At 43.8% G+C, this 24,455-nt stretch overlaps 1 protein-coding gene across 4 annotated transcripts in view; it reads right to left on the bottom strand.

Annotated features, from left to right (window-relative positions):
- fgf14 (fibroblast growth factor 14) overlaps positions 1–24,455 on the bottom strand; it is a 125,806-nt gene that overhangs the window by 36,582 nt on the left and 64,769 nt on the right. Inside the window, exons 1-2 of one of the 4 annotated variants that reach the window (XM_030427766.1) lie at positions 6,609–7,490; positions 6,032–6,466 (exon numbers count right to left, since the gene is read on the bottom strand). The exons of 1 other annotated variant lie outside the window; for it this stretch is intronic. In XM_030427766.1, the coding sequence (XP_030283626.1) occupies positions 6,032–6,224 (193 nt within the window). In that variant the 5' untranslated portion in view covers positions 6,225–6,466; positions 6,609–7,490. Of the gene's footprint in view, positions 1–6,031; positions 6,467–6,608; positions 7,491–9,562; positions 9,668–24,455 lie in introns of those variants that run through there. 2 more of the 4 variants (XM_030427767.1, XM_030427768.1) reach the window with 2 other exon arrangements.

Below are 24,455 nucleotides of genomic sequence, written 5' to 3'. Positions count from 1 at the left end.
TAGGGGTTTTTCCTTGAGCAACACACAGATTCTTTCATACAGTATGTGTACCAGATACAATCAGAAACTCTAGCTAGATAGATAGATAGATAGATAGATAGATAGATAGATAGATAGATAGATAGATAGATAGATAGATAGAATTATTTTGTCTTATTAATAATTTGGAATTACTGAGCTCTCACAATTTTAACTCACCAGGATATCTTTTTTAATCAAGACTAACCCATCATCTATTTTTTTCCTTTCTTTTATAGCCGGAATGGGCTTCAGTATTTGAATTTGTAAAATGGCTTAAATATTAATAAATCCCTATCACAACTCAGTCAAGATCAGTCATTCAGCCAGTCACGTGGCAATTTAGTTTGTAATTAGTTTCTAATAACAATTGCAAAAAAAAAAAAAAAAAAAAAACGGATTTCCATGAAACTTGGATTGTGGATGGGTCTCGGCCCAGAGTAGACCCCGTTCACGTTTGGTGCGGATCAGGATAAAGGGATGCTGGATTTTTTTCCTCACTTTCTTTAATATCTCGTTTTTGAACCTTTCTCAGGGAATAATGCATGGGTCTTGATAAAAACCTCAGGGGTTTTTAAGTGGCTGGTATCTACAAGTGAGCGCAAAAGGAGATTTTGTTGATAAAGGTATGTACTTTACTGAGAGACATTCTAGTTGTCTTGTCTTAACCAGCTGGATTCATTTTAGGGCTGCAACTACTGAAAAACTTCAGTACGATTAAGCTGTAATCAATTTGCACATTTTTGACTTTTTAACTAATCATTTGTGTGGGTTCACCTCACCACAACAGTTGTTTTAGTCTAGACCAACATTTCATCTTTTTTTGTCTTTAATGGCAGAAATGGGCTTCCATAGCTTACTGTAGAAACATGTCTGAAAATAGTAACAAACGCCCATCACAAGTTTCCTCTGTCCAATGTGACACGCTCAGATGTCTTATTTTGTTTAACCAATAGTCTAAAGATATATGATTCATAATTCTCTAAAAAAAAAAAAAAAAAATCACATTAAAGACACATTTAGTTGATAAATGGCTTTCACAATTGCAGAATAGACAGTCTCGTAGCAATTTAGTGGCTAACTGTGTGTGTCAAACTGTGCGACAATGTTTCCGCTGCATGGAAGAGCATTTTGTATAACTCCCGGACCCTCTTTTCGTTACTTCTCTGTCTTTCAGCCACTGCAAAAAGCAGTAGGATGTCATGACAAAGGATAAAGCTTAATCTGGCAAGCTTTCAAACACATAAGCATCCAGCAATTAGACACCGTACGGTATAACCTCAGGACCACACTGGTGACGGGCATGTTTTCACTCCGCGGGGAGTTGAAAACACACCCATGCACACAAACCCTAAGCTTTGCCCACACTATTTCACATGAATATTTAACGACTGCCCGATTCCCGTGAGCAAATACTCTTGCGCAGCCTCACCAAGTTGGCTAACCTGCGATCGATAAATGACTCTGATCAGCTGCGTTTAAACAATGTGCGGCGGTGGGATTGATTGTGAAGACAGATCTGCGGGGGGGCAATCTGTAATAATTAAAACTGCATAACCGGTTTGCCGGCTGTTGCGAATGCTCCCTCTTTGTGTATGTATGTGTGCGCGGAGAACTTGGCTCCTCCATCATGCTATAAATCATGTGATGTTGGCTCTGTTCCCCTGGGGCGGCCCAGCCAGTAAATATCACACACACACACACACCCACACACACACACACACCTACACACACAGTAGCATTCCCCCCCTCAGTGTTTCTGGACTGCAGCAAGGGTGTGCCAAAGTCTTTAACGTTTTAAGTCAGAAAGCAATTAGAAAATGTGTGAAATGAGGTTCAATAATAGATGACTGTCGACATTTAATCCTATTCTGAAGGGTGTCTGAACGAATTTGGTCCGAATTCAATCATGTCCTCGAATAACCAGTGCATTATTTATGACTGACAGATTCACATCAGACATTCATGCATTGCCACTGCATACATAAGAGTGATATAATGGCTTTTGTGATTCTAACAAAGCCGGCAACCCATTGATACAACTCATGTTGAAGGTCAAACTTACTCACGGGTAGATGTTTCGGGTAGATTTGAGGTAATTTTTCACTGATCACTCACAGCATTTACAGACCTGGCCTTTCTCTATGCATCTCATAAAACTGACAAAAAGAATATGAGAACAGGAGTGTAGAAAGGGAAGTGTTTTCAGAGCGGCACAGCGTTTCAAGTTCTGTCAGACACACTTGATATGGTGTATGCATTCTTAAAAAACCAAGGGCTGCTTTGAAAATGTCTCTGAGGGATTCCCTAAGTCGGGAAGGTCCTTGACTCAGTCGCCCCCTTTCCTCTGTTACTCATCCTCTTTTTTGTCTCTTCTCTCTCCGCTTCTCTCGCCTCATCTGTCTGAACGGTCTCCCTCTTTACCAGAAGGTGAAACACCAGCGCTGTTTATCACAGGAGTATCCAGTGGCTGCCGCGGTTGGACTTTCCCGGTCGCCCTGATATTAGTTTTACAACGCTAGCACTGCATGTTTCTACATGCCACTTCTTTTGTTTCTAGGGAAACAGAGCGGTGGTTTGGCAGCAGCAGGGGGTTTCCTTGAAAAACAACAAAAATTGGGACTGTAAGATCTCAAATCTTGTCATTCTGCAGCCGAAGACCTCTCTGCATATAAATTGGACTGTCACAGAAAGGTTGTGACTTCTTTTGTTTTTTTTTCTTTTCCGAAGTGGCCTTCCTACAATTCCCATTCTCTCCCTGTCTTATTTTCTGTTGTGTCATTCCTCAGTCTGTGTGTGTGAGGGTAAGGACACACACACACACACACACACACACACACACACACACACACAGGCACAGCTGCAGCAGCAGTTGCAGACTGCTGTCAGCCCTGCCCTGCCTGACCCACTTTGAATGTTTCTGGAATAGGAGAAGGGCTTTTCCACCGTGTGAAGGAAAAGCCCTTCTATGTTGCGTCTGTTGTCATGGAAAACTGGATCAAGAAAAGGACAGTAACAGCACCCCCGCCCCTTTATCAACAACATCTCTGAAACCCCAACAATAGCTCAGATGATGACGCACTGCTGTGTCCTGTCACCGTGCTCTTGAATAAACAGCCAGGCGCGGTGAGGCATTCATCTCAAATGGGTTTCTAGATCACATAAGCTAATCTAATGGCCTGATCTCTGTAACATGATCTGATGATCTATGGATCTAATCTAGCTAGATAATTGGAGCCAGAGCGGGCGAGATTATGGGCGCGCCCCAGCTGGATGTGCCCACAGCTCACTTACTGGGTTTGAGTTTAATAGGATTTGCAACTCCCATCTAATCCCTTAAAAAATCTGCGTGATCACCGGCTCCGCATCTGCCACCAAAATGCATGGATGATTTAAAATTAAAGCCGATACGGAGGAGGAAACACAAAGTGTTCCCAGGCGTATTCCCTCAAGTGCTAGGCGAGGACAGAAAGCCACATCTGTGCATTCTAATGAACAGAAGAAGACCGCACTTCACTCGTTCAGATCATGTGCTGTTTATCCTCCGTCTGTGGGTGCTCGGCTTTATGAAGAGCCTGCCACAATAACAAGGTTTTGATAGAACGAGCATGAGGATAATTACTATCGATTTGTGCACGCGTTTTTCTTTGAATTTGACTAAAACGCTCTAAAACACAATTTATGTCAGCGCGAATCGATACAGCCCATAAGAATAGCTAATCTAGTGTCCCCCTCTTGAGATCAATACTCAAAGCCAAAGGGAATGCTGGCATTGGACTATATTTCAGACACCTCCACTCCTTTGTTATCGCAACACGTGCGATCAGTGGTGCCTTCGCCCCTGGCACACCAAAAAAGTGGGTGTGCCAGAATTGAAATAAGCATGCCGAATGAGCCGTTGGTTTTCCTGAACCGTGTGTTCCTGTGATAAAATGTAAGAGCGGAGGGAAGAAAAGTGTTTAAGAGAGGTGTAGAAGGGTGAACAGCAGAGACGCCCGATATCGCTCGGTAAAGATTTTTTCCTAATTCTCACGAGGGGTGAAATTAATGAAGCGCGTTCCCATCAGGCCTCTAATCACAAATAACACAAAATGAAAGCAGGCAGAAACAGTGTGTTTGCCCTGTGTTCCGATTAGAGCCTCAAAACGAGGACAAAGAAAAATTGCTCGTTTTTTTTTTTTTTTTAAAACAGCTCCCCTCATCACTTTAATTTCATTTTTTAGTGGGAGTGGTTCTCATTATCCAGGTGGGTAGGAGGGTCATTTTTTTTTCTTTTTAAGAAGCTCCCCAACACAGTTCACCGACAGTTGTGCTGGCACTGTTTCTGTGGATTACCATCATCACTCTGAGGCTCAGGGAGGCTCTTTAGTTGCTCTGTAAAATGGCCGTTGCAAGGTGTGAAGTCATTTCAGGGTTGCCTGTGCAGGTTGACTTGACGTCCACATGTCTGACTGATTCACCTGAGCCAAATGTTTTACGTCCACGACACGCTAAAGCAGAAACAGCGCCATAAAAAGCCAGCTCTCAGAGTCTTGTATGTTTGTCTTTTCTGTCGCCGTGGCCAGACATTAATTTCCCCCGGCCGAATGACAGCATTGTCTGTCCACACGTCTGCTGTGAAGGCTGCCGGACGCTGCTGATGTTTAAATGAAAAGATAGATACGCCGCAAGCCAATTTCAGGGGACAGACGGTCAGACACACAAAACACCGTGGCAGCCACAAACACATGCACACAGTGGGCAGGAGCGGAGAAAACAGCAGCCTGGAGGACAGACGATTACAACCTGCCATCCTGATGCAACCTGACCCATGTCCAGATGTGGGCTCTCTGTGCCGCTGTATAGATCCTGTTATATCAAAGCCATTTTAATCCATGTAATCACTAAGGGCTAGTCAAGGGTAATGTCTTCACTCGTGTTGTTCAGCTCCACTGTGACCACAGAAGAGGGGGATGAGAGAGAGTCTGCTATCAAAATGGCTCTCTTCGTGAACAAGATGAAAGACTAAACGCTGCTTCTGAAACAAATGCTGTGCGTATGGAGAGTTTGCTATTAAACTATGCGAAATGGTGTTTAGTCAGTTGGAGTTAGAGTGAATCTGGTGCAACAGGTCTGATACCTGATGATTCCGAGGAGGAGCGCAGGGACGCTTCACCATCACTCACTAAAGGGGGGATGGGGGGGGGGGGGGGGGGATAATTGGAGTAATTTCTTTCCTAAATGAATTATCCTAATTCATTTTTTCCAAGAACAAAATTACCCTCACTGTTGGCACCAGCTCCAGCAGCGAAATAATTGTTGACAGTGCTCTTTACCAATCCCAGACTGCCACATTTTCACAAGTGGAGGGAGACTATCAGCTGCAGCCAGGAGAGGCCAGTGGCCCACGGGTTCGCAGAAATGATCCCAGAAAAGATTGTGTTTGAAAGGCGCAACCTCCAATCCGTGGGACATGTTGACCTTTTTTTTTTTTTTTTTATTTTGCCTTTTTTTTTTGCTTGCATACAAATGAGTTTCGTTTCTTGCCTTTTTTTTTGTTTGTGATATGAAGCAGTTCAGCCAATCGTCTATGTGCTTCACAAAGATGAGCCCCCCCCCCCCCCCCCCAACCCCTTTTTTTTTCAGAGTCGCCAGCTGACAGCTCGGTAAACCCTGTCCGAACCATTGGGTATACAACTCGTCAGGAGCCTGTCAGTTACCTGGGATTTGCATTCCAATCAATGGGAGGGTTTGTTATTTTCGACCACATACACATACACATACACGTCCTCCCCCTTCAACTGAACTTTTTTACGCACGGATGCGCAATTTATCAGGTCAATGTAATCAGTAATAAATGAGTATCATTCATTGTGTTATCAGCTTGTGGACTTCACCCGCATGGGTAATTAGGATTGTTGAAGGCCTAATTAGAGCCATCAACCGGTGGTTGGATGAATGCACATGTTTACACTGAATGCACAACGCTGCACGCCAACAAAGCAAGGCACCTTGCACACTAAAGTTCCCACACCTTGTCTCCGTAGTCTCCGCTTCCTGAGGCCGAAGATGCGCACTTTAGAGAAGATGTCGACCAGGTTCCCATTGCAGAGCCCCTTGTTCTTGTTGGGGCTCTTCCTCCGTCGGTTGGTCGAGGGTCGGTCTAAATGCTGCTCCCGTGCCTGTCTCTTCTGCCTGATCAGCCCACTCGCGATAGCAGCAGCCATGGCTCAAAATGTCACAACTGCTGGGGTCCAGTCTGCACACGGAGCACAGACTACACAAACAGCCGCCTCTCGGAGCTCGCAGCCCGGGTCACAGTCCCATGGTGGCGGTTAAGCGGTCCGTTCCGTGGTGTCAAATGTCAAATATTATTATTTTTTTTTTAAGAAGCAGGTTTTCTTTGTTTGTCCAAATACTACATGATAATTGCGGTATTTATACAGCTGTCATCGTCACTCGAAAAATTCTTGGACATGATGGAAAAAAAAAAAAAAAAAAAAAATGAGATCAGTTCATGCGTAATTCCATACATGCATCAATAACCATAGTCTTGATGAAGAGCTATAGCCAAACTCACGCGGACCGAGATGTCAGAGGATTATTCATACCTGCACAGTGGTGTTTTTGCTCATTGTCTGTGTCATGTTCAGTGGCATCGCCTCCTTAAATGTCCAATACCGGCTGCAGCACCGTCCTCGCAGCAACATGCACCCACTCTTTTCCTCCTCTCGCCCTCCGCTCTCCCCTCCTTCTGCCTGCCAGACGAGGCTGCTCTGATCAGAAGTCGGCGGGGAAGCCTGTGCGTGTGCGCCGCCAGCAATCAGGCGAATGCAAGATGCCTCCTACGAAGATCAGCACTCCAGTGAAGGCACAGCAGCAGCAGCAGCAGCGCCCGGGCTTAAACCAACTCCCAAGTTTGCGAGAAGCGGATCCGCGACGGCGACGCTGCGGTGACCGATCAACAGTCACACGTTTGGAGATGGGAAAAAATACGCACCCGTGGCAGAGTTGAAAAAAAAAAAAAAAAAAAAAAAAAAAAAAATTGTGCAACGGGCTGAATTAAAGCAAACTTGTATTCCGACTACCTGCCGGTCTGCCAGAAAAGGTCGCAAAAACATCTGTTCTCCACTGTATTCCACGATCACAACACAGGCGGCTGCGCGTAACAGAACAAACACAGCCAAAGCTGCTCTGAATCCTGTCGAGGTGACGTCTGCATTGTGAGACAAGCTGCATACAGATACATTAAGTTGAAAACCCGATCAGCAGACTGTACATTTCTCTATACAGAGCCCGCGGCGTTGGAGATGCGCGTATGGCGATCAGTGCGTAAAGGGAATAACGCCGCCGATTTACAGCGTCGTTTATTTTCCCACACTCAGAGAGAGAGAGAGAGAAAATGGGAGGAAGCGGTGGTCGCCCGCTTTGGTCTATATACCCCAGATCAACAAATCCTCCCCATCAACAAGTCCTAACCACTCGTTAGAACACGCCTGAGTGAAGAGGATGCCCCCCCCAGCTCCCTCCCTCTCGACCACCAAGCCCCTGCTTGGAGCGGAATGAGCAGCCGGGGTCTTTCTGTAATGTGAGGGTAAGATTCTTATCTTCGCACGCACGCTTCAGTTTGGGGCATTTACTTCACTTTCTATCTCAAGACAATAAGTGGGATTCACAAACAAAGGGCTGCTGACAGAGTGTCCTTTGGTATATTTCACCTCAAATACGTGCCAATTACAATAACTTTACGCTCTGCCTCATTAAGGGAGATATTAATTGCTGCACATGTGGCAGAGAGGCACACTCGTATTGTTTTAATCGCCCTTCAGGCCGCGCGCTCCCCGCGCTCCGTGTGCTTCAGCACCACGGACAGCGCCGCGCAGTGACGGAGCGGAACGCTTCCTTCAGCCGGACACCGTAACCTTCACTTGAACGTCCACCAGAGACTGCAAGACGTCTCTCATGTGGACCCCAAGCACCCGGAGATCCACTTAACGCTCCACTCTCTCCTCTGTTCAGATGGTGTGCGGGGCGTGTCGGTTCGGCATACAATAAATAGCCTACATGAATAAGAAAAAGAAAAAAAAAAAGCCGGCGCGAGACACTATATTTGATCCTTTTCCCTTTGTTTTCGAGGGGTGAATATCATCTTAGTCTCAATCACAGGCACAGAAATTAAAACTCAAGAGAGCCATCTGCTGTTTGTGGCTGTAATTAAACATTCGGGCTCATAGGGGACTGGAGCGTTGTTCGATGGGTTTTTGCTCGGGTTGTGCGTTCAGTCCGCGCACGCTAGACGCACCTGTTGACATCCAGCTGTACGGGTGTGAGAATACGAGATGGGTTGAAGGGGCAGATGTTCAACTGTGGAGGATTCTTGTTCGTCTATTTCCCCAACAGTAAAAAAAAAAAAAAAAAAAAAAAAAAAAAAAAGTGCAAGGAAACAGATGCAATTTCAAACCAAAGAACAAAGAGAAATGGAGGTGGCAGCTGAAGATGAAGTGCATACAGAGGCCTTACCAATCGCACTCACTGAGGTATATATGCGATTCTGATTATTTGAAAACAATCAGGTATGTGCACTGGTTGTTCAGGTCAGGTGCTTTTCGCCCTCACCCCACTCCGCTCCTAGGAGCCCGGGCTGCGGATGCGCACGGAGGTTTATGTCCCCTGGCTTGCTGGGAAGCCTCCTGCTCCGCGGTGCTGCAGGAGGCACTGCAGTTAACGCTCCAACCAGCAGCGGACACTGTCAGCTCAACAATGGTCCCTCACCCACAGAGACTTGCGGGAGAGCTGCTGACACAGCACCGTCTCTGATTCAGAGGGAATCAGGGTTTCTTTAGTTCTGCTCACGCAGAGGCACATGTCAAAGGAAAGCACTCGATTATGGAACTCTATTCTTTAGTCTTAAAAACATATTGTGCATCTGGATAATATAAGCCTGTCACAATGCCTTTTACAAATATGATGATAATGGTAGAGCCTCACCAGCAGAGCTCCACAAACAAGAAGCATTTTGGGAAGACAAATCACTGTTTGGCTCGACAATTTGGCAAAACCTGTGAGACGAATGGCCAAACAGACCTAATGTGACAGGGTGCGCCGCAAAATGAAATTTGGACGGAAGACAACAAAGGTTATGCAACTGCATGCAGCTGAGTATCATGATGTCATCGTCTGAGTTTTTGAACAGGGGGCATAAATTAGCACCAGTGTGCTCGAGTAACACAAGCGTCCCCATCAATTGTACAAATGTGGCACTCGAGCAGAGAACAAATAGACAACACTTTGGGCCGGATCCAGGTCTGGCATAATGCTGGAGAGGAGAGGAGAGGAGAGGAGAGGAGAGGAGAGGAGAGGAGAGGCACACTGCATGAGGCTGAACTCTCAGACAGTCAGACAAGCTTTCTACACAGACATGCACTTACCACAGCACATACTGCAGGAGCAAAAAAAACCCAAAAAACACCCATATCAAACAGTATACAGTGCCGGGTGTCAGAAACCACAACACAACCCTGTGAAACATTCAGTCACGAAGCAAAACAAGGGTGCACATACCTACATTTTTTTTCCTCCGGCATGTGAACGCATGAGAGTCCATGGCAGTCCCATTCCAAAGCCCTCCGAGCCAAGACCCCCTTCCCTGTGACTTCTAATGCCCCGTTTATACTGCCCCCTTCTCGGACCTAACGTGGTTAACTGACAGCCTGCCCCAAGCTGTTCACATTCATTTGTCTGCAAACCCTTTAAACACCTTAATCATGAGAAAGGATTAACGCGTTTGGACGTTTTGTCTGAGACTGGCCGCAAATGAAAGAGGACTAAATGTTGCCTCAGGAGCAAATTTGTGAGAAATTAGCCCGTCCAAAGAAAGAACACACATGTGAAATACTGTGCAAATCAGCTTGTGCTCCTCTGTTATCAATACATTCTCAATACAGGCTAAAAAAAAGAAAAAGAAAAAGAGGCCGTAACACCGCACACGGCTGACCTGTATGGAAAAACATGGATTCAGCAAACACAATCTGCTCCAGACTTGTGAAGCCACAGCCTCATCAGGGTCAGAACATTTTAATCCAATCTCCTCGGAGGGAAACGACATTAGCGTTAGGTGGATGTCCTGCTGCCGAGCCACCGCAAATGTCACCCAGTGGAACCCGGATAAACAACCCATTTGATCATTGCTATTACTCTGCTTCGGGGCCATGTTCTTTTATCACCCGGGCCCGTCCTGATGGTTAAAAACAGTCAGTGGGACTCAGCACTTTCTTTTCAGGCCCGGAAAAAAAATAAAAGAAGCTTAACTCGCCCGGATCAAATCAAACACGGGGAGTTAATATAATTTGTGATGAGCAGTGATTCTGCTTTGCTGGGATTTGTGTCATTGTCAACCCCCCCCCTCGTCTCTCTCTCTTCTTCCTCGTGCTTTAGCTGTTTAATCACTGAATATCATGAGTCCATCTACTGAGGCAATAAAAGCTTACAGACTGTGAGCATTCTGCAGTGCGTGTTGTGTATGTGTCTCATTTGTTTTGATGAGGCTAATAGTCTGAGCTAATCAGAGCGCTACGACAGATGAGTGCTCATCGGGGCCTCGGAGAGGGGCAACGAAAGTGGAGAGCTTTTGTTAGATGGGCCGAGTCCAACGTCTCTCACTGTTCCCTTAAACACAATCCACTGTATTTGAATGTTTTTCCTTGGTTTCTGTTTTTTTCCCCCTGCTTTTTTAAAACCTGATGATTTCATGACTGATCTGTGTTATTTTGCTGCCACTGTGAAGCACTTTAAAACATGGATTTTGAAAAGGGCTCCATAAAGCTGTAATGAGTTTGCCCCTTTGATTATGTTGACGACTGTCTCATGAAGATGATCCTCGTCAAGAAAAGTAACAAACATAATTTGACATAGGTGAAAAATGTAACTACTTTTATGAATAAGTATCAAAAATGAAGCAATCTTATGAGAAAAAAAAGCAGCTCATTGATAAGAGCAAGTCATTATAAGAACTACAGAACCTTCTTTGGAATCTAAGTTGTGATCCACGAGCTTCCAAAGATGTCAAAGATGTCAGGATCGTATATGCACGAGGCATGTAGGATATTCCCATCTGATGGAAAAGTGCAGTCTCTGTTTTCCTTTGTGTAAACATCACATCTCTTCAGCTACAGACCTGAAGCAAGAGGATACTGCATCTATATGAGATACAGTACTATCAAGTATTCTAAAATAAGACGATTTTAAGAACGTGAAAGCTTCTAAAAAGGGGACTGCGATCGAAATGACTCCATCACCTTTGGATTTTTGAACGTGGGATGGAGAAAAATAACCGATCACAGGATCTGAAGGGTCTGGAGGTGGAAGAGAAGCTGAAGGAATTGAAGATTTACAACAGCAAGCTGTTGCCCATCCACACAGTGTGTCTACAGGGCTTTCACAAATGGTGCTTTTAAAGTGGATTCAGAGTATCCCACGATCCAAACTAAAAACTCAAAGTGAAATCGAGGGTCAATAACTCAAAAGCTAAGCAGGAACGTCCAAAAATAGTTAAGGGGTTTTGTGATACAGCAGCTAATGTGTCCAGAAATAATCCTAGTTAGTCCTCTGCATTGAATCCCCGTTTTAGTGCATGGTGAACACTTGACTGATTTCAAAAACAGTCGGTGTGACATAAAGGCAGAACATTCAAGTCCTGGATGGAGACTTCCTTGTGACGATGGCCCCTCATTTGTGAGGGTTTCCTCTGGCTATGTCTTGCTGCAGTGTAATAACTTGCAGGTGAATGAATGAGGAAGCCTTTTGGAGTGATCCGCTGAGTACCAATCCAGAGAATCCTCACTTTATCGCCATCCACACCACCCCTTTTTCACTGTAAATGAATAATATATCTGTAAAAGGCTGGAAAAAAACACGCCTGTGGAGACGTAGCTGACACATTCAAGTCTCTGCTGCTCACAGACCCTTAAGTAGCTGGTTCATCATCTCACGTCATAAAATCATTTAAATGTACATCATATAATCGCCGCTAGGTGTACTAAATGTGCCACCGGAGAATATGTATGGCCACATTACAATATGTGTCTCTGTTGTGAGCATGATGGAGTGCTGCCCCTTCCCCCCAGGGAGGAGATTAAAGCGGGCCTGAGGTGTGGAGCCCTCCGACAGAGACATTAATGAAACAGTGACTTCAAGCTGTGAGTTCCACTCATTAATAGCTCGATCCCAGATTTACAAAAAAAAACAAAAAACTACTTTGTTAACACTTGTGATGCTGAAGTACGCATACGGTAAAACAAAACCAACATGCCCTGTGACTCTGCAAGTGAACCGGTCATGAGGAAGGGGTGGACGGGTGGGCTCATGGGATGGAACGATTGGGAGTGATGTTAAATTGGGGGTCTCAGGGCTGTGCAATAAATAGACGTTATATTGTTATTGTGATATGAGAGTATACCATCTTACATTTTGGAAATCATTATATCGTGTTATAGTAAGTGTTGTCTTTTTAAGAAATCAACTCAGGAATTTTCACCTATTACTTAAAATATGTTCCCTATTCACCTGCTGCCTAATTAAATCTTCCGGGCAACTTTAACTTTAGAAAGAAAAGGTCAACCAGTTAAAGACAAAAACGTACTGATTGCAGCAAGAAGAGGAAAGCACAACTGGCTCCCAGTGGCAGCGATCAAAACTCCACCCTGTGGCCCCTCGCCAACAGCGATTGGTTAATAGCCGAATAATGGCCCGAATCACAAACAACCTGGCTATATGGTGCATCATTTGTGACGAAGCCAAACGAGAGAGTTTGAGGACACAAATGCGGGCAAAGAGAAGAATATAAAGGGAGGGATGCTTTCAAAGAGGAGGGGACGTGCAGAGCCAAAACAGCACTGTCACAATACACTGAGGAGTCGGCATGCTGGTCACACACTCGCTCTCGTCTCTCTGTTCTATCCGTCTAATACACACACACCTCACGCACACACACGCACACACACGCACGCACGCACGCACGCACGCACGCACGCACGCACGCACGCACGCACGCACGCACGCACACACACACACACACACACACACACACACACACACACTGGCCCATCCTTTGATCCTATTTTAAGTCTGCAGCAGTGATGGAATGTGCCTTGTCAGCAGCACTGCAGAGTGAGGTTCCTTGGAGAAGCCCTGGGCAGTGTGGGAGAATATCAATTAGTCCAAACCCCTCTGGCACGGCCTGCTTCCGGAGCTGAAGGCTGTCACCAAGTGCGCGCGTAGGTGAGCGAGTGTGCGCGTACTTTATTGTTTATTACCCAGCGGGCAGAGTGTGGTGGTGCGTAGGTACGCAGAGCCGATGTGTGTTGTGCGCCCGATTGCAAATGCATAGAGCGTATAGGTGGACGCATTAATATTAATAATTTTCTGATGCAGGTGAAGGACCTGGGTGTACTTCAGCGCTGGGAAAGCTTAATAGAATGGTAATGAGGGTGATGTCAGGTCAGGCCGAGCTCCGTTTGTGAATTCAAAGATTGCGATGAAGGGAAATGAGGTCAGCGGATGCTACGGTGAATGTAAAAGATATCGGTGTGGCTGTGTCTGGCACAGGTTAAATTCGAAAAGGATGCATATTTTATGAGAATACGCCTGTTAAGGGAGGGTATTTTTCTGTTTAGTCCGCGTAGCCGCTGACCTTCAGTTAGGGTCAGTGCCTTTCTTTTTTTAAGCCAGCTTCCTGTCAAGCTGCAGTCCACAGATGACACCTGATGTGAATGCAGGTATGAGAGGCCCACAGGTCCATCAGAATACCTGCCTGCGTTTGATAGCATTACCACTACTGACAGCTCGTGTAAACACACACGCATAAGCAGGTCTTGTCCTCAGAACAAGTGCAAATCAAGCCCTCGCGGTGAGGCGGATGTTTCATCTCTTCTTACACTCAAAACTCACATGCACACACACATTTATGAGCAGTTCAAGTTTTCTAAAGAAACACTTTTTGACCTCTTCAGCCCTTTAATTTGTAAAATGAAACACACACCTGTTGCCTGAGTGTAATTGTAGGACCTAAATCTAACACTTTGGCCCCCAACGTGTCAAATACAGCAGCCTGCTCAGTGGCCCTATACTTCTAAGTTTGACTACCTAGCTCTAGCATCGTGTGATAAAGCGATGTGATAGAACTTACATAAATATCATAGTTATTTCATGATCTTTAAGTACTTTTGGGGCCTTTACCCAACCAAACCGTGACCATTTCACAAAGTTAACAGAGTTCCAAGTGTCATAAAATATAAACATAATTTGTGAGATGTCTGTCAACAAGCTTTATTTTGAAAGTCTTACTGGAGGCAGCTTATTCGAGATGTCCAACCTGCTAAGTGATGCTAGATGGGTAAGAAGGGTGACACATGGCTGCTGATCGTATCTGATGAGCTGGGAGTGAGAACGTGTTGACCCTGACCCAAAATGAAACCCTCCCCTGAAACCAGAACATTAGCCTAGAAAGAACCAAGAAATAACAGAACAAGTGCACACAGTCGGATGAGAATACTCATACTGATGTATTGTACTATTTCTTTTCCAGGACCGGTAACCCACTAGAGCCCCGCTGTCTGCCGGCAATACAATGGCAAATTATAGTTTCTGTGCTTTTTGCTGTTTTTGTGTAAATCAAACAAACCGTAAACTGTGCAACAGCTATTGACTTTAGCTTTCATTTACCTTTGGACAGAGTTTGTTCCCACTGTCTCTAGACTATATATGAAGTGCTTCTGAAGCGAACAAGCGTATTTCCTGAAATATCAAACTATTCCTTAAAGGTGTGCACTCTAGTCATCGTTGCTTAGTTATAACAAAATCATTGTCAAGACCAGCCTCTTCCTCATCATGTTATTGTTGTGAGGACATTTGCTCTCTAAAGTGTGAATGGATTAGCATTTGGTAGATGTAGGTAAGCAAAAAATATTGTCATTACATTAATAAAACTTTTCACAGACCTGTGATGTCGGGTCAGCACTTAAAGCTGCAAACGTTCATCAGCGCCAGTAGATCCTTCACATTACCGGGTGGGAGCATGTTTATTCAGTGGTCCAAAATATTGCTTAATGTCAATACCATACTGGAACACAAGTGGTCTGCCTAATCATGCTTTTCATTTGAATGATAAACTTTTCTTTATGACAACATGACAGATGTCCCCTTGTTAATGAAACCATAACCATAAAAAAATTACACCTCCATGAAATATGGCCTGATAAGTGTGTTTCATCTCACTCCTGTTTTAATGTTTCCTTCCTGGAGGTCTATTAAGGTGTGCTCATACGATATGCACCATAGATCTCCAATGAGACAGTGTGTGAATGGGACCTCAGCCACCTCTGATTGAGAACAGCAATAAAGTTCCCCCCAAGAGACAATGAAAGACTAATGATGTCTGTAACGGCCAAAGTTATGACGCTAATCATCATTAGCCAGGGCGGCACTTTGGCTGCTGCGACCCTCTTGGCCCCGAGAATAAAGTGAGAAAAAACAGATGATACCCCATCACTGAAGAAATAATGTGTGTGAGTGTGTGTGTGTGTGTGTGTGTGTGTGTGTAGGTGTGTGTGTGTGTGTGTGTGTGTGTGTGTGTGTGTGTGTGTGTGTGTGTGTAGGTGTGTGTGTGGGTGTGTAGGTGTGTGTGGGTGTGTGTGTGTGTGTGTGTGTGTGTGTAGGTGTGTGTGTGTGTGTGTGTGTGTGTGTGTGTGTGTGTAGGTGTGTGTGTGTGTGTGACAGTGGGCTAATAGAGGTGACAGGGGGACAAGGAGTGCAGTGATTAGTCTGAAGTGACGGGGTTAATTCTCTAGTATGACAGCAGTCATTAACTGGCAGACATTACCACACACTCACACACTCAGACACCCATTAACACTGTCACAGATCAAATGTTACCTCAGCTCTGAATACATCAAGTTCTGCATGTAATGTAGCTCTGAATACGTCAAGTACTGCATGTAATGTAGCTCTGAATACATCAAGTACTGCATGTACTGTAGCTCTGAATACGTCAAGTACTGCATGTACTGTAGCTCTGAATACATCAAGTACTGCATGTACTGTAGCGCTGAATACGTCAACTACTTCATGTACTGTAGCGCTGAGTACATATAATGTGCATACACACTTCACCATTTCTGTTTCAATAACTTGTTCAAAGTCAGTATTATTGTCAATTCTACCTTAGAGGATCAAAACACCTCTGTGTTGGCATATATAAGTAAGAAATATTAGGATGAACGGAAAATACAAATTAATTAGGGGCACGAGAAGGGACAGATCAAAGACAAAAGCTGTCATGATAACTAAGGTGCAGGTTATTTTCTCTCAGGGTTTTTAACGAAAAAAGAAGACATGTGACTCAAGACATTTGGTCCGAGGCTCGAGCAAGTCCCAAGTCAGTATTTTGTACAATTATTGATATTCTATATTTGATATGAAATACATGTAATCAAACAAAATAACAAGTAACTTTACAAAAGCTTATGACTTGATTTATCCTCAATCCCAAACATATCAGCTCCGACAGATGTTGACAGCCAGGCTAGGAAAGAACTAAACTGAAAGTATAAAATTTGTAATTTGAGTAATTATGTCAAGTAAGGTCACCAGTCTTTAACAGTCAAGCCCAAGTCAACCAAACTGTGGCTCGAGTCAAGTTCAAGTCCAAGTACATCCACATTTGTGGAAAAAATAATTAAAAGCATTTTTTTTGAAAATAATGTGTATTTTTAAGTTAATGCTTTCAGTTAATTAGTACCTGTCAGCTCACCATATTAACACGCTGGAGTTTAGTGACAGTATGACATGAAACAGTAAAGCAGCTAAAATACAGGATTTACCAACTCAAAACATGGTGGCTCCACAAGATCACTGTAATTATTTTTCAGATGAATGTGGAACCTCTTGCTTTAATAACACACACAAAAAAGGCTAACTCACTGGTTGATCATGCTGGTAGCTCACTGTATAAATTATGATGTCATTAGTTCGGCCTCTGGGTAGGAGCAACATTGAAAAATATGCTGTTTACTTTGTTTGTCAAGAGGTGAGTTAAATGTCGGTAGATATAAAGCCTTTCAAACTATCTAACAAATGCATGTGTTGCACAATTATCTACTTCATCTGTTTTGGTGCAGCACTGCTGCAGGCTTCCAAACAGCTCCGTGTCAGCATCACACAATCTGCACATCTGGAAGTTTTACAGACCTTGCCTGTTGTTTTAACGTCAGACTGAAAGTGCAGACCCTGCTGGGGTGATTTTCTCCCTCCTGTCAGGCTTTAATTGCTTTAGTACTTACAAACTGCTTTACTACTTTCCAGCCACTAGAGGGCAGTGCAGAGCTCAGCAGGACACTGCTGCAGGATTACAGGGCTGATCAAGGAGAGGAGAACTGCTCTGCACTGAGAATATTTTGTGTAGATGTATCCTAAAAAAGTGTCTCCCCCCCCCCTGAAAGATGGTGATGAGTCTTGTGATGGCTTCTTCAACGACAAACCACAGAAGAGCTCCAAATAAATGGAGCCCCATCAACTTTAATTTGCATTGGAGCGACAGATAAAGACAAAAGATCCAGTGAATTAAACAATTAACCATAATTTCATTTCTAGGAAAGTCTGTCATGACTTTCTTTTCCTGACCGTAATATTTGCATTTATTGCAAGATTTGTATCAAAGCAGATGTCCAAGCACCAGACTGAACTAAAGCTGGAACCCTGCTCAAGACACAAAACACTCTTTGTCTTGAGACAACTGAGATGCCCTCAAGTGGCCAAAACAGGCATGTGTGTCTGATAACGGCATCCGCCTGTGTCCAACTCCTAATCAGTTTACCAAATCAGCAATCTATCTATCAATCAATCAATCAATCAACTCTGAAGGGTTCTGACAACATGATGGAGGCAGCGGTGAACTCAGTGGGGCTTTGACCTAACTAGAGGAAGTGAGGCCGTGTTAGTGATTAGTCATAATGTGATTGTGGGTTTCAATGGCAAAAGACTAAGTGATCCCTTATGTCTAACTTGCATGTGATAAATATTCACACTTTGTATGTTTACTGCTTGTACATTCATGTGTGTGTTTGCATGAGATGGATGGAAAAAGAGAATAAAGAGAGTAAAAAAAAGGAAAGGGGTGTTTGTTTTCATTTCCGTGTGTTATGCAATGGCGGCACACTGGGCTCTGTGGTATATAGATCAGAGCCTCAGGACACACAGTTTCCGATAGCGGTCAGTGGTGCAGTGCCGTAGGATGACTGCAAACACACTTGCTGAGCTGATCACTGCCATCCGACCACAGCTGGCATTGTGTTTATTTGGTCCTGATTAAATTCGGAATGCAGGCATTAGGCTTTTACCAATCTGTCACCGACTGACTCTATGTCAACACAAATCACTGAGACACACACGTAGATAATCTCAGCCTTATAGAGACACTTTTAGACTTTCTTTCGTTCTTCATCTGCATGGCTGGTTGCCACAGGTTGAAAAGGTCTTTGTAGAGAACTAAGTTGTGCAGGAACGAAAAGAAAGAAAAGCAGCCGATGCAGAAAAACAACAGCGCGGACACAACAGACAGAACAATACCAAAATCAAAGCCTAAAAGTCATTTCTGTTTCGGCCCCAAGGGCCCAATTAACATGTATGCAACATCAGCATGAAATAATAATGATAGATACGTAGGCTTTATTAAAATAGAGGGATGAGTACCTTTAAGCTGTTTTTTAACTGCGTGTCAAAGTGAAAAGATATAAAAGAGTGGAGGAAAAGATAAAGAAGCCCTCTGTCAAATAGAGTGTTTCATTTGCATGTCTGCCGTTAGGGCCTAATGAGAAATGACACATTTGTAATTACAGTGGACTATAATTAGCCGGTGTGTAAGTGAGATGCCAGAACCCAAGTCTTTATGACTGGGCTACACATGGGGGGGAGGGTGTGTTAAAGCATCTGAGATGTGAGTCGAGTAAGACTTAAAGTTCATGCGACGAAGCTTTCGGATCGCAATTTTTTCTCTCCGCACGAAACAGACCGACGGGCTGGGACATGATTTGAGAGCTCAGAAATTGGCAGGACAAAGCCTGCAAACGTGGACAGCGATGTTGGCCTTCGCTGTACCGCTGAAGCTCACTCACCTCCTCCATCACGCCTACTTGCAGAGGAGGTGGAGGAGGACGAAGAGGAGGGACGTGTTTTTATCCTGGGCCTCGGGATATTTAAGATTGAGGTTTTTGGCAGGAGAGAGAGAGAGCTGCAGATGATGTTGATGAAGGCAACCTGACACATCTCTGACCTCGTATGGTTGCTGCCACTGCCCATCAGCTCAAAGTGACGCTCCGCCCCGAACTGTGCCTGTTAAATATCATGATGCAGCTCTGTGTACTCAAGAAGGGTTTGCAGCGGGTGACGGGTGACAATGCTTCCGAGTTTTCTCTGTGAAAAATAATTATTAACCTATCACTGTGCACAAATATTACTTATTACAGTAAACATATTAGACAGTGGTGGGAAAATAACCAAGCAGATGCCCTCAAGTACTGTATTCAAGTGCTATTTTAAGGGACGTGAACTTTGTGTACCTCCATTTTATACCACTTAATCCGTCTACATTCCAGGGGGAAAGTATATTTTAATCCATGGCATTTATCTGACAGCTGCACTTATCATTTACTTTGCAGAGTCAAACTTTACTTGCAAAACATATTGTCACCTTATTAAATATGCAGCATTTCTATAAATAAAACATTCCAGGCAGTATAAAAATGTTAAAATCAGCTCCACCTCAACCGGCTAGAGCACATGAATGCTGCTTACATGCCAATCTGTCAAGGGGACATTCTGCATTTTTAATACTTGGGAGTGATACTTTGAATGTGCAATAGACAACTTTTTGTTGCTTTAACTTATCATTCTGAGCCATTATCGTGTGCAACAATGAAGGACAATGAAGAAGCCCCTGATGGAGGAGGCAGCGAAGGTGAAGAAGGAGGGTGATAGAAATCGAGGTAAAACAAGAGGGAATGGACGAGAGGGAGGGCACCGGTGTTGTGTCAAAGTGGGTTCCCTTGCTAATATGTGTTCCCCTTACTACGAGATCAGTATGTATCAAAACCTGCCTACTACGACAACTTTACTCTTCTTTTTCACAGCCCTGAGATCTGGGTTTCTGGGTCAAATTGGGATTCTCATGGTCGTTTTTCACTTTGGACAGTGGTGGGGCAGCGAGTGGCAGCCATGTTGATAACGCTGTCCTTGCACAGCAGTGCCAACAGTTCCCCTGGAGGAGGAAAAGTTGCAAAAACGTGCCTATTCCCGCTATAAGTAAAAAGTTGACTTTAAGATCTTTAAAGTACTTTTTAAGTAACTGAGTGTTTTTACCAGTGGTAATACTACATTACATAAATAATTTTTCAACTCGATTTGTTCGGACAGGTCATTATTCAGCCAAAATACGACTAAAGTGCTATGTAAATATCTTCTGCTGTATCTGTATCTGTTGACAATAGTGCAACAAACACACAGAATATTCATATTGCATATATAACATGGGACAGGACAGGAGTGGCTGGAACATACTTGGCATATACTGGTAGAAAAGTGGCTTCAAAGTGCTTCTTTGAATGATTTGATATTTTTTTCCACATGAAAATGTAAAATCCTTGGAATCCATTGTACCCGCATGTACAATGGATTTAATGGTTTAATGTATTAATGAATTCAAGCTGACCATTTACAAAATTACCAGCAGTTCAGGCTGACATGGGGTATTTGACGGTAGGTAGACCAGCAGATTTTATACAAAGATCACCAGAGAGTGAAAGTTTATTTTTTTCATACCCCAGCGTGCTTTATTTAAATGTCTTTGGTAATATAGTGTATCAAGGCATAATGTTGACCCCCGACAACAAGAGCTGATTAATGTGAATTTTACGAGCTAAACACATGTTTAATACGAGTCATTGTGTACAGCAGGCGACCCACTCGCTGCACCATCAGTCAAAATAACATCACACAACCACAACACAGCAAGGCATTGTTTGGGGTGATGCAAGGCATTTAGCAGGTGACTGTGACGAAGCGCCGTCTATTTCCCAGAGGATGCATGTTTTTCTGTTAAACCGTTGTTTCTGTTGTTTTCCAGCCGATAGAGGAGCTGACCTTTCGACACAGCTGCTAAATATAGCAACCTTCTCAAACAAAGGGGAGCTCCCAGGATAAGTAAGACGCTTGTGAAGTACCGGTGAACACAAATGTCTGCGCCCACAAAGGCTGATACACACATGCAGACCGATTAACACACACACACACACACACACGCCCCTGCCCTCTCCATCAGCTCCCCTGACACCTGGTCAATTTCTGCTCAGGGAAATGCGCTCCTTTCCTATCGACGAGCTTGAATTAGATTGGTTTAACTCATCTGTCTTATAGAGAGGTCGCAGTCTTGTCCTTCCGCAGTGTAACAGCAAACAAGCTGTTTTTTGTTGAGGAACAATTGAAGCTGTTAGCATGCAGAAATGCGTCTGCTCACAGGATAACAGCGTGCAGTCCTCACTGCAGCATTTGGTGCTAAGATTCTGGTCATTTCTGCTTGGCGGGATTAGAGACTGCAACGAAAATATATTAGGTACAAGGTAGGATCACCGAGCGGATTACAAAACTCCAATCTCTGTGTACGATGCTATGTTGATAGCCCCGGTTAAATCCCTTGCTCCTATGCACAACCATGAGCATAGTCACCGTATTTCGTGGCAATAAGCCTCATAAATCCTTAAACGTCTGTATGTAATGTTAACCTCAAAGCGGAACAAATCAAATTTGTTTAAATCAAAACTATATGAATGAGTGTTGCTCATAGTGACAGATCTGCAGAATCAATCACCCGACCCAGCAGTTCCCTCACCTCTGCAGATTGTTTTAGCATCTTTCAGCTCACAGTTTTGGTTTTACAGCAGCGATTTTACTGTTTTGGTTGAATCAGAAAGCTGTCACCAAAATGCTTCCGACAATAATAGCTGTCATAAGCCCACTGTACGCTACTTGTCCAACACCAAACAGCTGGTGAGCATATTGGAGTATTTAGGACAGGGGTGCCTAAACTTGTTTCCTTTGAAGACAAAACTTAAACCTAATGGCAGGGCACAGGCTGAAAGCATATACCAATTGTATTGCATTGTTAATATGCAAATGGAGGGTTTTCATTAATTGACTGACTTCCTGTACAAAGTGTCTCTCTGGCTGCTAGATAAGATTATTTAGCAATTCTACATATTTAAAAAGCATTTTTCTCACAAAAATGAAACAGAGTAAACATTAGTTAGTTTTTAAGGTACATTTATCATTTCTGTATTTTAACCGGAAACATCTGGCAGGCCAAATTTAACCTTAAAATAGGCCAAATATTTCCCTCTGGTGTTGGTGTGGACCAAAACAGAGCTAAAAGGAGAGTCAGTATTACACTGAAATCCATCAGGTGACCAGAAACATGGCAACAAATGGAGGTAATCATTGTCACACCTCTGTATCTACTTGATGCGTAAAAATATGGAAACAATGCTGTGTCTGCAACTTGCTGTGCTGTCCCCAGCAAGCCCATAAGAAAGAATAAATCATTGTTAACTTCTATCCTTTAACATCTAAGGTAACATAGAATGGTTAGCAAATTCCATGGTTATCTTTCCAGTGTATTTTGTTCTTCATTGTGAATACATTTGGGATTGATTTGTGGGGGAGGCAGCAAAACATCTGTATCCATCCTCTGCAAACCATGAATATACACACCATAAATTCATGAGCTGTAATTTAGCTCTGGACAAATGTGACATGAGCCCAGTCGCCAGGATAAAATGTTGGCATTTTTGCAAAACACTGATACGCTCGCTTTAGCGAGTCATAGGCTACCTACATCCTAACATTTGTACAAAACAATATATCATGTTCTGATTACATATGTATGACCTGATGGTGGAGATGATGGTGGTAGAGTTGTAGGCGAGAAAGCTGCCAAGCAAGGGACCACAGTCTGAGACCACATTTCAACACTGGTAAACTTGACATGGCTGGATGTTTTTAAGGAGACCTCCAGACAATTTCCAGCTGTGTTTGTGGCGACCAAAACAAGTATTTTCAGCCAAAACAAGATTTTCTCCTAACCCTTAACAAGGGCTACAGATCATAAACACAGTGTTGTCAGATCGTAAATTAGAAAACTGAACCTAAAGACATATAAAAATTCAGAAATGGATAGTTTCGACATGTCAGTGGATGTGGAAACGTGCTTTGCCAACCCACCTCTGGATGTGACACAAATGGCACAAAACCTTAGAGACTGCATGCATAAAAGTTTGCTTTGTTTTAAAAGCCCACCCAAACAGCATGGAGGGCTATGTTGCATCACATTTTAAACTTGACTTTAACGTGTCAATGAAGAGATGGTGAGGACAGAGACCTGGTATCTGTTTCACTTGCAGAGGCAGGTGAAGCTACTCCCCTGAGTCGAGCTGTTCCATCAGCTCTCCTGACACATCTGTTGGTTCAACCGCACCGAGAAAGTCAATTCAAGCCGCTAACTCCGACTCTGTGTTTTGGTCTCTTTCACTGTTTGTATGCACACTGAAATACACCGGGAGAGATGGTGCACCTTAAGAAAACTAAAACGGACTCAGCAGCGCAAGCTCACCGTTGCTAAGTAACACACAGGAAGCTCCCTGAAGTACACTCCAGTGAGTTCAGTGGCTTGTCACAAGCCTACACATGGTGCACAGGTAAACACACTGAGTCAAGTTTGCACGTCTCTCTGCCACAGTGTACTTTATGCCCGCACGAGTAGGCTGAGCAGCAAATATCCTCCGGCACTTCTACAGAGGGTGATTGTTTTCTGACTACATTTACATAAGGGCACACGGCATCTTAAAATATATTGACGCGATAAATTCTGATGACATTTAGTGTGCAGCAAAAAAAAAAAAAAAAATGCAACAGTGAGGGGAAAGCGGGAAAAATGTGAAAGAGTGAAGAAATAAAATAGCATGAGAATGAGTGCAGACATAAAGAGAGAGAGCGGGAGACAGACAGACAGACAGACAGAGAGGCAGGGAGAGAATGAACGGCGGTGTGCTGCAGCAGCAGAAAAGCCCAGCCATGTAATTTATGGGAGCCCATACTCATAAAACATGAATCTTGTCCATGAAGTGCTGAATCATTTGGTGAGCTGGTCCGCCTCCCGCTCCCACATATATGCATGTGTGTACACAAGCAAATATGCACAGAAGGGACACACACACACACACACACACACACACAGACTTGCCGAGTCAACCCACACTGAGTCATTCTCTCATTCACACACTCCAACATGATCCTTCTTTACATGAAGCAAGCTCACCTTCTACCTACACCTGCGGGACACATCTTATTGACAAATGTAACGT

The sequence above is a fragment of the Sparus aurata genome, chromosome 9 (genome assembly GCF_900880675.1).
Source record: "Sparus aurata chromosome 9, fSpaAur1.1, whole genome shotgun sequence".
Taxonomy (NCBI): Eukaryota; Metazoa; Chordata; class Actinopteri; order Spariformes; family Sparidae; genus Sparus; species Sparus aurata.
The sequence above is the reverse complement of the archived record's forward strand: the minus strand, read 5'-3'. Positions and strand labels throughout refer to the sequence as shown.